General features: G+C 45.0%; 1 protein-coding gene across 3 annotated transcripts in view; it reads left to right on the forward strand.

The window, feature by feature from the left end:
• adkb (adenosine kinase b) overlaps positions 1-15,730 on the forward strand; it is a 97,575-nt gene that overhangs the window by 38,609 nt on the left and 43,236 nt on the right. For all 3 annotated transcript variants that reach the window (XM_046376349.1, XM_046376347.1, XM_046376348.1), the window contains exons 5-6: positions 2,264-2,436; positions 4,281-4,389. In XM_046376349.1, coding sequence (XP_046232305.1) covers positions 2,264-2,436; positions 4,281-4,389 — 282 coding nt within the window. The remainder of the gene's footprint in view (positions 1-2,263; positions 2,437-4,280; positions 4,390-15,730) is intronic.

The following is a 15,730-nucleotide window of genomic DNA, read 5'->3' on the forward strand; positions in this document are numbered from 1 at the left end:
AGCGCCTTGATGTACATTTGCCAATTTCTGCCTCTGCCACTGCGGTATAATTGGGATGTGACTAAGCATGAATACCCAGCGCAGGGTTGGTTGACCTCTCTGCGACCCCGCGAATAGCGCTTTTGTCATAATGGAGGTATTATCTCACATAATCTGGGAATGGAGAAGGATTGTCTGCAGGGTGCCAGGGATGGAAATGAATTGATATAACTCCTCGCTCCTGTGCACCACAGAGGAGAGAAAAAAAAAACCTGCAAGATACATTTTTTACATGCTCGTAATGAAGACATTTTCTTCTTATCTATTGCTGCTTTGTGTTTATTGGAGAAGGAGAGCAGCTTCTGGCAAAAGCAGGGGTGGGTTTTTAGGAAGGGAGGGAGTTTTGATGCTGTGGCACAAGAGAGAGTTTTTCTCTGTATATATGTGTGTGTGTGTGTGTGTTTCAGCCTTTTCCCTGCGTGGGTGCACTGTGTACTCATGCACATCTTAGTGTGTATGTGTGTCTGTTAATGACCCTGTAAAATGACAAGCTGAGCTGGCAGTGAGAGTACAGCCGACGGTCAGAGGGAGAGGGAGATGGAGAGGAGGTGGAGGAGGCAGGAGAGTTCAGATGGAGCTGGGGGGGGGGGGGGGGGGGGGGGGTGGCATGGTTGCGAGGTCGGTGGTTCCACTGTGATTCACCATGCTGTCATCAGAGGGACGGGGGCCCCTGAGTGGCCCTCTCTATTCCCACCTGAGAGGCCTGCAAATGGAGGGGCCGCGCTGTCATTATTTACAGCCCGCAGCTCCTAACCTTGGATTCGGAGCTCATCACGGCGGAGGGAAAATCAGATAGGACTTGACGTGTACCCGAGCCAGTGACCTTGATAAGTGTGAGGTGCCTGCAGCAAGAGGTTAGGGAGGAAGAGCTCGCTTCTGTCGGCTTTCGCTGAGGATTTGCGCGTGCGTGCGTGTTTGTACGTGTTTGTGTGTATTCCAGCCAGGTGAGGGTGGTGGGGGGGTGTTGCACAGCTGAATGACTGAACCATGACTCAAGATGACACATGGTAGGCCCGCTCATGGACCAAGATACAGCAGGAGTATGTGGCATTATTACTGTTCATTTTTCTGGCAGTAGTGCTGGAAAGATAAGTCGATTAATCCATCAGTCTATTGACAGAAAATCATTTGGCAGTTATTTTGATAATGGGCTAGTAGTTTGCAAAATACCAGTTGCAGCTGCTTGTAAACAAGAGGATTTTGTCACTTTTTTTCAGTTTAATATCACTCAAAATTGAATACTTTGGGGTTTTGGTCATACAAAACATGCAATTTGAAGATATCACCTCGGGCTCTGGGAAATTAGGATCGGGGAATTTTTCATCAAAAACAAAAGGGATTAATGGATAGTGAAAATAATCATTATTTGCAGCCTGATGCTTTACCAAGTAAAAGACACAAAACCCTCCCAGATTAGCTGTGTTTGTAAATTGGCAGCCACGGTTTGAAAACACACCTGACTCTAGCTTAAAGTGTTTGTGTGTGTGTGTGTGCATGCGTGTTGGGGTGGGGGGAGCAAAATAACAGGGGACAGTATCTCTGGATGGGTGATGAAAATGCATTTTTCTTCTCCCACCGAGATGCTATTTGGTCGTGTGAAATGATTAATTTCACACATATACAGGTCATCTCCAAAAGCAGCAACATCTCATTCACAGGGGGCCCCCGTCAGCAACAAAACAGGAGGCTGCAATAAAATGAGCAAACAGCAGCACGTACTGTACGTCAATAAATCTTTGGAGGTTAAACCTGAGCACTGTAGAATTTGAGCAGCAGCAGCAGCCCCCTCTCTCATCAGGTAAAAGTCACTGAGTACATCAGAACTGTCGAGACCAAAAAATGGCCGACGAGCAGTGCGGGGAGTATCCTGTGGCAGCAGGTACACACACTCTCTCTCTCACACACACAGAGAGTCTGTGTTTGCATAAGTAGGATGGAGTCTTGAATTATGGGGTTTGTGTAAATAAGGAGATGAGACTGTTTTTAGCACACAGGGAAGAGGGAGTGCTTGGATGAGAATAGTGCCTCTATGTGGAGTGGAATTGGTCTCGGGTTGTTTACGACAGCTCGCAGCCCTCATATATCACAAGCAGTATGTTTGCTGTGAAGCTACAGTTTGTATGCCATCTGCCTTAGCTGAACTTGACCCTTCAAACAGACTTATATTTTGTAAACTGAGCTCACTGTAACTGCTGTTTTTTTTTTAATGTTTTCTTTTTCTTAGTGGATGATCCAGAAACCTCACAAAGTGGCTACCTTCTTCGGATGCATCGGTACAGACCATTTTGGGGTGATCCTGAAGAAGAAAGCCGAAGAGGCCCACGTCGACGCACACTACTATGAACAGAATGAGGTGCCGACTGGTACCTGTGCGGCCTGTATCACAGGGGACAATAGGTTAGCCACCTTTCAGTCACCCTTGACCAAGAAATGACCCCGTAGCTCGAATTTGAAAAAGTCCTTTTTGTTCATTTTTACATCCTCAGGCAGGCAGTTGATTCCTCATGGCTGGAAGTCATAACAGGGAATCATAGCTCAGCTCACACATCAAAAGGAAAAAGAACAGCTTGAGTGTATTTTTTCCAGGGCCCCACTCAGTCTCTGCCGCCCCAGTGGGTTGTCATCCATCTATAGGCTGACAGTAGCAATGTGTTAGAGATGGCTGGACTATCCCAGCTCTCACCTGTCAGCCTTCTCGGCTGTAAAAGGGGCTTTAGCGTCTCTGGCGACTCTCACGCTAGCATCATCATCAGCACGTCTGAGACAGCAGAGGTCAAAGCCTTTACACACACACACACAAGTGCACACACAGACACACATATCACTAACAGCGAAGACTCCAGTTCATGATAGACCAGGTGTGGATCAATAACCTCCTTCTATAAACACCACCCCCACCCTCCGCAGCCCCCTATCTGCCCCTCATCCGCTACTACTGGAGTTGTCAGTCAGTCAGCAGCTGGACCTTGACCGCCCTGGGAGCTGGCCCTGCTGAATGGTCTTAGTGGGCTTGTTTGATGTGAGCTCTGACACCTGAAAAGGTCAGGTGCCGTGCTCACGGAGACGAGCTCTGTAATATTTCTTACAGGTGTTTAACAGACAGCTCAGGAGGCCAGAGGAAAGGTCGCTGGCAGGGCCAGATTGGAGGGGTGATGGCTTTGAAGGACTGGGAACTAGTATGTCACAGCCCCCAGGCTTTGATTAGTGCGAGTTTTCAGAGAAAAAAAAATCGACCTCCCTGAAAATGCAAAGTTCAGTCTGTGAAGATACTGTATGTTGGAAAATCATGTTGTAGATGTGCGAAGATAAGCTTAAATCAGTAATCAGTGGATCAATCAGTCAGTCCCTTGAGGAACCTCTGAGTTTTTGTACGATAATTTCAGGGAAAAATTACTTATTTTGCATCAGATTTCCTAGAATAAAAAATCACAGCAATTTAAGACCAATTTTGTGTTATTTTAATAAATTGTAAGTCTGTAGGGTAATCATAGTGCAAGCACTGCTAACATGCTAGCCCAATGGTTAGTTTGATTTGTAAGATTCAATATAGTTCGGTTTTGGTAACTTTAAATTAAATTGTCAACCGGCAAACCTTGGTTGGCGACAAACAGCCTGAGAAGACAGATTGTTGGGAAACAAAGTGGATGGATATGGATACGGTTAGCCAGCCATGGTGAGCAGTTCTTTCTTGCCATGTGAAGACAGATCTCTTCCTGTGGCAGCACTCTCCTGTCATATGGTCGCATAACAGTTTTCCCCTAAGTAGCAATGATGGTTGCACTCATTTTGATGGCCATTCATAAAGCGACAGCGCACAAGGACTGCCTAATGATCTATGTTAAGATAATGCCACCTGCTTCACTTTCCAGTTCCCACCACTCAGTACTCAGCTCAAGAGTCCACGCAGTGATGCGTTTCTGTTGTTTTTCCACCATTTGTTAACAATGGACCGCTTTCCAGGCGACAATGTGCATAATTTGGAGGTGGCTCAAAGGTGTCGGCCTCAGAAATCGTTCTGCTTCCTTCCTCTCCTTTCCTCATGTTTGAGATAACACATATTATAAGAAGAAATAAATAAGACCGCACTCTGGTTCAGACAGTCTGTGAAAGCATTATCATCCATTTATATCACGAAAGAACAAAGGGAAGTCTGGGGCCCGAGTGTTTTTAGGGATGTTTTTGAGACAAAATTAAGATGGATGATAAGCGAGGCTGAAGATTTATGGGGTCTGTCTCGGCAGGTCCCTTGTTGCTAACCTGGCAGCGGCAAACTGCTACAAAAAGGAAAAACACCTGGACTTGGACAGCAACTGGGAGCTGGTGAAGAAAGCCAAGGTCCATTATATTGCGGTAAGTGAGACCCTCTACATTCAAAATGACTGTTCCCCAACTCTATTGCCAGAAGAGGACAAAATGTTAAGAGGCTTTATTCAGGAAATGCCTCAGCGCGCCTACTGCATTGTCAATATATCCATTCATCCTTTGTCGGGTGAAATGAGCTATGTTACCTATTGAGACAATACAGCTCCATTCTCTCCTTTTCCCGTCGTCTTTGTGCGCGAAGCTGCAGCACAGTGTGAAATTGTTCTACATGTAATGCATTCATTCATTTCTTTTAATGTGAAGACAAGCCAACAGGTGCTGCGAAAGTGTGAAAATTGATTATTCAAGTTCATTCTGCTTTACCCCCTCCTACACAATCTTCCCCTTACAGACAAAACACACACACAGATTGAGGAGGACAGATGTGCGCTTAGACATTCACACACACACACACACACACACACACACACACACACACACACACACACACACACACACAATCAAACTGCACCGCTGAGGTAATGTCTTCACTTACAGCTTCTGGAGCAGGATGGCCTTCCGTGCTCATGTTTCACTGTTTGGGATTATATTTAATTCTGGCAGATCAACATTTTGTCTGATCTCGAGTCAAGATGATAGCCCTGAAATTGCGCTGCATTCCAAGTCTTTAAGCAGTTCATTATCGGCATAATTCAGCATTACAGCCTAGCCGTCAACATACTCCTTGTCTTATTGTCCCAGGTGAAATTCACAATGCTTCCCCTGTTGGCCACAAGCCCTCTAAACACGAGTGTCCTATAGTCCAGTAATGACAGACGTTTAATAATTAGCTGCTCAGTCACAGAAGAACAACGCCCCTCACTGCACTGCACCCACCCCCCTCCAAAAAAACATTATTGCTTGTGCCAGAGAGCAGATCAGTCAGTCCATCCTCCAGAGTTTGTGTGGTCTCATTTTTAGCCTCTGCTTCGCATTAGCAAACACGGCACATCCTCTGCAAATTGGCAGTTGGGTTTTGCCCACATCCGACAGTCTTGCGCACAGGGAAAAGCTTCCGTGGGATTTGAGGGGGGATAGAAGGGCCACAAATGGGTGTTTGTCAGTGCTTGGAATCTCAAACGTCGTTTTCAGTGTCCCTCCTGGGCCTCTTTGTCAAAACAGGGGGATCATTCGCTTTATTAGAGTCCCATTCGCACTTCTAAAGTACTTAGCCAGATACACTGCCACAGCTATTCCCACTTAATACTGTGTGGCGTGTCTAGACCGGTGTTCACTAAGGCCTCCTCTCTCCATTAACCTTGTCGAGAGCACTCAGATATATTTACCCAATTTACAGCCAGATTGTACAGTTTTCCCTCTCTCTCTCTCTCTCTCTCTCTCTAACTGTACCAACCTCTGCTGTGTATTAATGTGCTTTGTTGATTTCCATTAAACAACTGCTGGGCGGTATACCCGGTCTTGTACACTCTAATCTGTAAATGTAATTACCAAAAAAGCGCCCACATGCGTACGTTAGCATGTTATTTGCGCGGACATGCGCGTGTGTTTGTTGGAGCATGTGTGTTAAAGAGGTGATTGATGATTCCTGGCAGAGGCTCTCAAGGTGCCTGCTACTATGTGGTGTGATTGGATGAAAACAGAATTATTAGAGGGCTCTTGCAGCCAGTCTGGCTCATCCAGCAACAGTGGCGGCAGCAGTAGGGCTGGTGGCAGACGCAGAGCAAGGAGGCAGCACTGCCATTTCTCACAAAAGAGAGAGAATGTTGAACTCCTGCCAAATGTTTGGTGGCAGGCTGTTGCTAGGAAATCTGGGTCCTTAGGCAAATCACTGCACAAAGACCAATAACAAAGGCGTGAGGGGGAAGAAGGAATGGCTAAATGCATTTCAGGCAGAGGATATCTCCCTCTTTTTCTTTTTTCTTTTTTTTTGTTGTTGAATGCCATCGCTGCTGCAGTGATGTTTACAGTTATTTCTTTCCCTGACGATTGTAAACATCAGAAATGGAGGGTGATGTATTGTGTGAAGGGGAGATGAGTGACTCTAATTGGTGGACGTGATGCTTGCGTGCTGGTCCAGTTAGCATCCCCCCCTTCCGACTTCTTCCCTTTGCTCCCTCATTCCTTCCCCACACCCCTTGGCCCTCTATGGACACCCTCCCATCCTCCTCCTCCTCCTCCTCCTCTTCATCCTCTCCTTTTGCTGTCTCCTTTGCCCCCCCCCCCCCCCCACTCAGAGACACATACACTTGCTGCTAAACACACACAGCATGCACGCACACATTCTGCAGCATACCACTGGCTTGTTTTTCTTACCACTGAGCGCTTTGCCCTGTAATTTGATCTCCACTGCTTGATGCATCCTCCATGATGCCACTTTGAATTAACCTATGGCTCCACAGTTCTCCTTCGCCGCAGCTAATAAAATAGCCTCTCCTAACTTGTGCCATTTGCATCCAGGAAAAAAGGAAAGCACTTGCTCAGTTTCATGGCCATGCGTGGAGCAAGTAACAGAAATGAAGAACAGGGGAGACGAACAAGACAATTGACTGTGAAAAGGCCTGTTAATGACTGGGCACAGATGGTCAGAAATAACCCAAGGATAGACGGAGGAGACACTCGCCTCTGCCAACTGGCCTGATACACAAAACTCACCCAATGAGACACAAGCTGTAGTGCTGTTAGGTCACAAACCTGATCACAGCTGTGGACGCTGTTTCGTTTACGCCCTGAGCTAATGGAACAATCCCCGTTAGCCGACTGAAGGTTAGCCACGCCCGAGTGAAACAGCTAGCCCACCTTGTTTTTTCAAACAGCGCAGCAACTTGAAGTAGAATACCTTGCGCTGTTAACACTGGCACGCTGCGTATAGCATTTATTGGCAGTTGTATTCTTGCCCTCTCTGCAGGGGAAAACTGAGTTCAGCTTCAGTCACCATAGCATAATATGCAAGGAGAAGAGGCGAAGAGGAGGGCAAAAGCAGGAAAAAAAGCGCAATACTGGCACCACAAGCAGAACGTCAGCCTGCTTACACTCCAGAGTGGCACACATACACACATGTTGTTGCCCCCCCACCGCCCCACCCACTGCAATTTACTGCCAAAAAGCCGAAGGGAGAGGTTTTCCACACACACACACACACACACACACACACGACTAACTGACATCTCATCAGCCAGCCGAAGGGCTGATTAGTACAGAGGTGACTGCGGCTGTGTCTCTGTCCAACTCCGAGGACCACGTTGTCCTCACGCTGACCTTGAGCTTCCTCTCCCCCTGTCCTTCTTTTCTATCTTGCTCTCTCTCTCTCTCTATGCTCCATCTCACTCCTGCTCTTTATCTCCAGTATTCCTCCCTTCCTCTGTCTACGTTTCCCCCCTTCTTCTTTTCTGTCTTTTTTCCTCTTTCCTCTCCACTCTGTACTGCACCACTCTGCCCCTGTCCTTCCACATAGCCAGGGAGGGATCACGAGGCAAAATGCAGGCTGTAGAGAGAAAGAGGGAGGGAGGGAGGGAGGGAAGAGAAGTGGAGGGGGGGGGAGAAAAAAAACTGGCAGGCTCCCCCTTTGTCTGCAGGCGATCAGTTACAGTCTTGGTTGCCGATGAAATTTAATCCCCACCGCATTTACATGCCAAGTTTGACTTCTGGCAAGCCTTATTAAATAGATTTGTAAATCATTTCATCTTGATTAGAATCTGTTCTCAAGGGATCAACATTTTTGCGCCTTGCTTGTGTTTTGTTATGTGCGCAATCTGTGCCCACTGGTGTTAAAATTTGAAAGTCAACCCTTGGTGGTGTTATTCTGTCTGTGCGAGCGAGTGTGAGCAGTAGGTTTAAGGGACAAAGAGCGATGGGTGCCAAGCCCAGTCGGTCACCGGCCAAGCCACTGTGTCAGCATGTCTCCCGTCTCTGGAGGTCATGTCGGTGGACGAGCAACGGCTATGATGTGTCTTCTCTTTATTAAGCTGACACCACAGTGTCTTTAGCGTGGAACAATGTCATTTCAAAATGTGCCTAATCAGATGGCATTTTGTAATTGCCAGCAAGCATCTTATGAATATGAATTCATAATTGTTCAATTACAAGCCGACTGCATCATATTTATTGGCTTATTTTTTTTTCTTTCTCCTGCTGGCCTGGGCCAATTATAGGATTTAAATCTTGAGGCAATCAAGTGATAAGGGTGAGGCGTTTAGTGTTTGCTGTCACTATATAATTCTCTTGAATGTTAAACATGCATCTGGGAGGGTTGTATTTGTCAGAAGGCTGAGCGTGGAGGTGCACCTGCCTAATTGAGTGGTAATGAGCTGTCAGGAGTACGGGCTTGGTGATTGGCTCCCGGCGGGGTGTCCCGTGCCAGTGGGACGTATGGGCTGGCCCGGCCCTGCTGGAGGATCAGCCAGCTCTGCAGGCCTGCAGGCCTGAGTGGGCGGAGTGTGGCAAATTAGGGTGGAGAGGCCAAACGATGCTGGCTGCTGAGACATCCTGTGGCTTTCATTCGTCTGTGGGATTTATTTAGGTTGTTTATAATTATCCTTACTCCTGAATTGGTTTTACTTCTTCATGTCAGAGGTGGAAGACAATTTCAGATGTTTTGCTTCAGTAAAAGTAGCACAACTGCGCTGAAACATACTCCACTGAAAATAAAAGTTTCCAACAATAGAATGAAAAAGTAAGGTCCATAGCGGGCTTTTTGCAATGCACACATCTGAAAATTAGAAGTTGTATAACTCAACTACAATCAGTGTTATGCATGTTATAAACTACTGATTAGTGAATGAGGGAATGAAGAAGCTCTGGAGTAAACTGGTGCAGTTTGCATTGTTTTTCAGTCCATTCGTCTTAGTGTCCCTCAGTGTCTTTATTCCTGCCATGGGGAGGCACCAACTCAGAAATGTGTGAATCCTACATGCTTAAAGTTTAGAAGATTATCAAGAAAATGTTAAACATTAAATGTGAAAGCACTCATTAGGCTGAATGGTCCCTTTCAGAATATTACATCATTATAAAGGCATTTTATTATTGGATTTCCATTACTGATGATTTTTAAACACTCGGTACTCTAATAATTTATCGTGTTTTATAAGCTCATCGTATTCCTTATGTAAATTCTTATCTCAAACAACAACTAAGAGCTTTGCAATATTTCCCTTCTGAAATGCACTGGGGTACAAGTATGAAGTACCATAAAATAAAAAGTAAACTGCGAATGCCTCAGAATTGTGCTCTTACGGACTTTACTAATCTACAGTTTAATTAACTAAAGTCTAAACACAATGCCGTTTCGTATGTTTGAATTTAATGTGCACAAAGTTTATAGGATGCCAGGGTTCACCTCATTCTGTTATTATGGAGGAGAAGTTCTCATCACACTGAATGGCATTGGCATCTATTTTGGTTTCGATCTGTGTGTTTTATTTTTAATTAATTTTTTTGTCAGGAATGCGTGTGTGGAAATACTCAAAAGTTGGCATGGCTGTGCCGGTACTATTTTGAGAATCTTTATTTTCATCATCCTAATTCGAAGAACAACAAGGCAAATATGCTTTAATCCACTGTATCTTGAGTAAGTGCCTCTTGGAGGGGGGTGGGGCACATTTCTGGACTCTGGCAGCTTTCCAGGCTGTAGTCCATATTACTCTACCAGCATGCAGTGACTTTCTCCTTGTACACCCACGTTACCTTGTAAAAACAGTTTTTCCTTCTTCAGCAGGGAAAACACCATGTCCTTTCACCCCGGATTACTGTGTGCATCTGCTCCACCAGCAACAAGTCTGTTTTCCTCCGCCTTGCTGCGAAAGGGATGAAATAGTTCTGACTTAATGATATTTCTACTTTCCATCACCTTGTCCCTTTGCTCCCTCTGCATCAAAGCACCCAGCGTGCCTGCCTTTTTTATTCATGAGAACAAGCTGTAAAGTGTAGAATAATGTTTCAGTCCTTCGCTGGGATGCTGTGGCCATTTGTGCGAGTTCCACAGCTTAATTGAATAGACTGAGTAATTATTTGTCAAGTAATGCTGAGCAGAAAATAAATAGCCACTTTGCGGCCGTGAATTGTGCCTGATGGCCATGTGTTGATACTCTCACCAGGGAGAGTAAAAACCTGCTCTACTGGCTAAGTATCTGATTAAGATTCACATGATGAAACCGCAGACGCTTTAGGATAGTGTGTCTCCTGGGCAAAGATAGTGAGTAGAGTTAAGTGTCAGACGCTGTTATATTATCACACTCGAGCATAATGCCTTGACTGAATAAATATTGCTGGAATATTCCCCTCACCACAAACCATCCGCAGAGCTCCGGTCAGATTGACAGTTTCTGAAAGCGACCTACGAAGAATCTCCACAGATGTGCATCTCTGTGCAGCAGATGCTGGACACTGTTCTTTGAGAATTGTTTCCTTCTGCAAGGTTTCATTTTTCCCTTTTATGTCGTTGTAATTTGTTTATGGTCTGTAATAAGCCTGTGCATATCTTCCTTCTGCCAGTTTGGCCTGGGTCCATTGTAAACTGCCAGCAAATTTTTCCCTCTCTCTTTTTAAAAGAGACTAATGACTTCTGAGGATAATATTATATATTTTTAAGGATTTGATAATTCATTAAGTCAAAATCCTTGAGATTTTCATTTTAACACCTCAATTAATACTGGCAGATAATCCCTGAGGAATACAAAAATTTGACCAAAAAGTAAATCTTAAGTCAAGATCCACTCGCTAGCTTTTTCCAGAGCTTTCTCCTTATAAAAACATTTTTCTTTAGCAGATGCAGTTCTGGGTAGAGAACTTTGGTTACTTGATAATAAGGTCATACATTGATTCAGATTGCCTACACTGCACATGTGCACAAGGTGTGCATGGTAAACGATGTGTATGTGAATGTGTTCCACATGTTGTGGAGGGTAAAAACTGGTGCACGCATGCATTTTGCAGCCACATTTGATCATGAGTTTAGTGTTACCATGTTGGCTTTTTAGTTATCTCAGTCCGTGGTTGTCTGGTCAGCTGCTTCCCCTTGCTCACAGTCCTTATGCTAAGCTAGGCTAAATCTCTGCTAGATGTAGCATTATATTCCACGGACAGATCTCGGCAAGACAGCGAACAGGCGCGAGTATCAACAAACCAATGCTGCAACTAATTACTGATTTATTTATTGGTTAATATTGATTTTTTTGAGTCAATGACAAATTCCATATGCTGGGTGAACTTGAAGAAGCTGCAGGAGATACAGTATGTGTTGTTGGCTCCTAATAAAGTTACAGTAAAGTCATTTCAGTGTACGGTGGTTAATGTCCACCTTCGATGTCCCTGCGGTTAGATGACCAGCACCTCATCACATACACTAGCTCTGCGTGAGGAGTTCTGTTTAATGAAAAATTCCATCAGTAGCTCCCAGACTCCACGATGATGTTAAAATACTCTCTTCTGTTTCTAATTATACACAAAAAAAATAGAAAAGCAGCAAAACCTGAAAAATACTGAAAAACCAGGCATTGTGTGGGATCTTTGCCCGACCGTCAGTCGATTGTATTTATTATTCTAATCAACTAATCGACTTGTGCTTTTCACTACAGTGGCAAAAGTGATGTCTGCCTGGGATTCAGTCTGGGTTTAGCACATGCAGTGGGAAAGTGTTTATTTTTCATACGTGGTCCCACTCAGACATAGGCTAGTACTCTGACCTTATCTATTGTTTCTCAAGTGTATATTGTAAGCAGCTTTGCAGGCTTTATAGAGACTTAGCCAGCAGGGCTGCCGTTGCTCTGGTGGAACATTTGGACCTCTGGCAAGTGTCAGATTTTCAGCAGCACATTAAATCTCTTAACCCAGTTCTTTTTTTCCCCTCCCCTTCCTCTCTCTGTCTCTTTCTTTCCCTCCTTCTCTCTCTTTCTCTCTCTCTCTCTCTCTCTCTCTCTCTCCCCTTGCCATGCTAACAAGCTGGCTGTGATTTATTTTTCATGTGTGGCGTTGTTAGCCTCCGCCATTTTTTTTTTCTTTTTACCCCCTCGGCATCTAAACTCTTGTGGCCAGTGGTTAGCCTGGTGCCCAGGCCCTGAGGGGGGGCAGGGTGGAAATGCAGCCAGAGCAGCTGCACGTCCACCCCGGCTGGGCGAAGTCCTCCAGTCGCACTGTGATCGGGAGGCCAGAGCCACTTTGATTAGCATGTCCGTTGTTATTGGCCAGCTTGAATGTCATGTATCGTGAGCCCAGTCGTCTAATGCTTCGGCTGGCCAACGGGGCTGCTCCCTGCTATTACTGATAGGGCTGCTTGTTCCAGTGCGGAGGGGGAGGCCAGGGAGAGCAAGCCAAAGTGCCAAATCATTGTCCTCTGTAAATAAAAAGCAGACATCTTCCTTTTTGATGTTCTATATGTGCGTGCCTTATTTTCAGATGCTGTGGCGCAATCACATTTGAAAGCATTTTGTGCTCCCAACATAACAAGGGGGAACCAATCAAAACAATAACTGTGGTTCCTTTTGACAAAGCCCTCGGCTCACAATTGTCAGAAGATGTAAGCTGACTCATCCACACAAGAAGGGCATGTATCCCTGGGAGCGAGGGGCGAAAAGCTATGATGAATCTTCCCCTCTGTGCTCTCCTCCCTTCACTGAGCCTGCATGGATTAATTACATGACTAGTAGCTAGTTTAGTCCCATTATTTATTTTTTCTAATGAATAATTTTACTCTCCCTCTCTGCCTAGATTTTATTCTGCTCAGGACTTTTTCTGCTTCACCCTGTGGAAATAAGAATGCATTGATTATTTTCCATCTAGCAAATATCCCACCAACTGAGGAATAACATGCCTTTCCCCTAATTGGTTTGTTTATCTTGAGCAACAGACTCTGGGTTTGTTTGGACTCTGGCTGGCATCCACACACTGCACCGCTCCTCAGCATGATTACTCACCTTGGGAGGAGGCTGCTGGAGCAAGGTTGATGTTCCCCGCATAGACATCAGGCTGTCATTCTCCCCGCTTATGTGACATCATTTGCCAAGACAGATTTGTTACAGGAAAAATAAATTCAGGCCTAAAAAGGGATTGATTTAAGGACAGGCTGCAAGTGGAAAAAGGCGACAGGAGGGATGGGGGCTCCCAGACACATTTCACCACTGAGAGGGCTCGGGCCAGATCCAAACAAGCTGCCAACAGAAGATGGATTCTGGCTTCATGTATAATTGATAAACTGTATGTTCTAGGTGTCAGCTTTAAAGAGGGAGCTAGGACTATATCAGGAAGCTATTTTTCCTCTCTGAGGCGAGCATCATTTTTATTTTGTCCTCCCCCGTTCTCTGGCTTATCTTCTCAGTTCAGAAAGCCCCGTTGAAAATTATCGTTTTCTTTGAAGACGACATTCGGGAAGTGCAGCTTTAAAAGCACATCCTGTTCCTGCGCCTATTAGGAGTGCTAGTCCAGGGCAGATAGCCATCTGCAAAGTTGACTGTACATCCTGAGTTATCAGGATTAGCCATCTCACTCTTGACACCTAGCACATTAATATTAGCTGTGGGAGACTCTATCCTGCTGAAAGCAGCATAAAAGGATTAATGCAGCGCTTATCCTTTTGGAAATAATGCCCTTTATTGAGCAGATTTGACACCGTAAAGGCTAATGATGACATTGAATGGAGCCAGAATAAGTAATTGTGCGTCATCCTGTGTCATGCAGCCAGAATAGTCGCAATTTGCATTCCGGCAGCTCAAACTCTATTGATTTTGCTGAAGGCATTTGGTTGGTTTCCCTCCGCAGCAGTAAGAAAGTGTCCCTCAATCATCAGCATCCTGTACCTAATGACAGTCCTCTCCCCGTAGGCCCAATGACATGCTTCGTCATCGTCATACTCTTTGCTGTGATGTCACCTCTGAGCACTCTGAGCTGCAGCAGTTACCGTACAATGAAACACAATATGTCAGCATGTCGCCCACTCTCTTTCCAGGGATAAATTTGTATCCTGCCAGTCAACTTTGTGTGAAGTGTTGGGTGTAGAGTTTGCACCACAAAGGTTTGACTATTAAGCAGAGCAGAGGAGGGTGGAATGCTAACTTTACACCCTATCATTTCCCTTTGACACAATATAATAGTTGTGAAAAGCAGTTTTCGATTGTGTGTATTTTTTTCTTTCTTTTTTTTTTTTTGCACAGGACTTGAAGTACAAAAAGTGGCCTAATTCACATTGTTATTTTAATATCGCCCATGCACACTCGACTCTGAATGTTGCTGGACGTAAACAGGAAATGTGCCTGCATGGGGTAACTGGATTCCTGCCTCACTGTGAGAATTAAAATCAAGCTAAAATGATTGTAATTCAGTGTATGAGAGAGTTAAAAAGAGAGACAGCAAGTGTCCTTGAACCCTCAACATGATTTGATTATAAAGAGGTTAAACAACTGTAATAATAAATCTGTCAAATTTTTAATAAGATGTTCCATTTTGTATCGAGCATTATAGCACTGAGGGGCAGACAAGTGGCCATCAGGGCCACCTGAGAACATTTGCTCTGTGCTTTATGCTAAATTGCTGCTTCCCTTAGGTGTTTTTTTTAATCTGACAAGATAGTAACCTTATCAATCACAGCTGCTTCCCTCTCTCTCCCAAGGACTTGTGTTGATATGTTCTAAGTGCTCTCTCCTTTGGCGGTTTTAATGAGTATATTGCATGCTCATTTGAGCGATGCCTCCCTGTTTCTTAATGAGCTGATAAAGCCCCAATTATGGAGGCAAATCCTGATTTCTGATTTGCATTACCGACTCTTGTTTCACCACACACAGCGGAAATGTACATGATTGAGGTGCTGAGCCGTTGGCCTGCCTTCCCAGATACTTCCATGGTGTGTGGTGTGTGTGTGTGTGTGTGTCTGTGTGTGTGTTGATGCGCATGTGTAGGGACAGAGGAGATGGACAGATTAGATTAGATACAGTAGATGCTGCACGGCCCCGGCCGTTTGTGCGTAGAATGTGATTTAGTTGGGAGTTTTGAGACGGGCTGTGGGGCTGCTCTGGGCTCAGTGATGAGTGAGGGGACAGACTGACACTGACAGTGGGGTGGTAATGGCTCTGAATGAGGAGGAATGGCCCCTGTAAGGCCCCCTCTCACAGTAGCAGAGCAGAGCAGCCCTGTCCAAATACACTGTAAAATGAATTCTTCTCTACACCTGTGATTTTTTTTTCTTTTTTCACAGAGCTGGAAATCAAGGCTATTTATAGCTCCACCAATCTAAGGAGAAATGGCGAAAGAAATGGAAAATGCTACCCTTAAAGAAATCCAGCCTTCACTTTTATTAAGTATCAGCAGCTGCAGCAACGCCACAGCCTATCAGATGTTGAGACATCAGTGGAAGTAAAAAGATGAGAGGATGTTGTATCACATTTGCAGT

This window comes from Scatophagus argus, chromosome 21 (genome assembly GCF_020382885.2).
Source record: "Scatophagus argus isolate fScaArg1 chromosome 21, fScaArg1.pri, whole genome shotgun sequence".
Taxonomy (NCBI): Eukaryota; Metazoa; Chordata; class Actinopteri; family Scatophagidae; genus Scatophagus; species Scatophagus argus.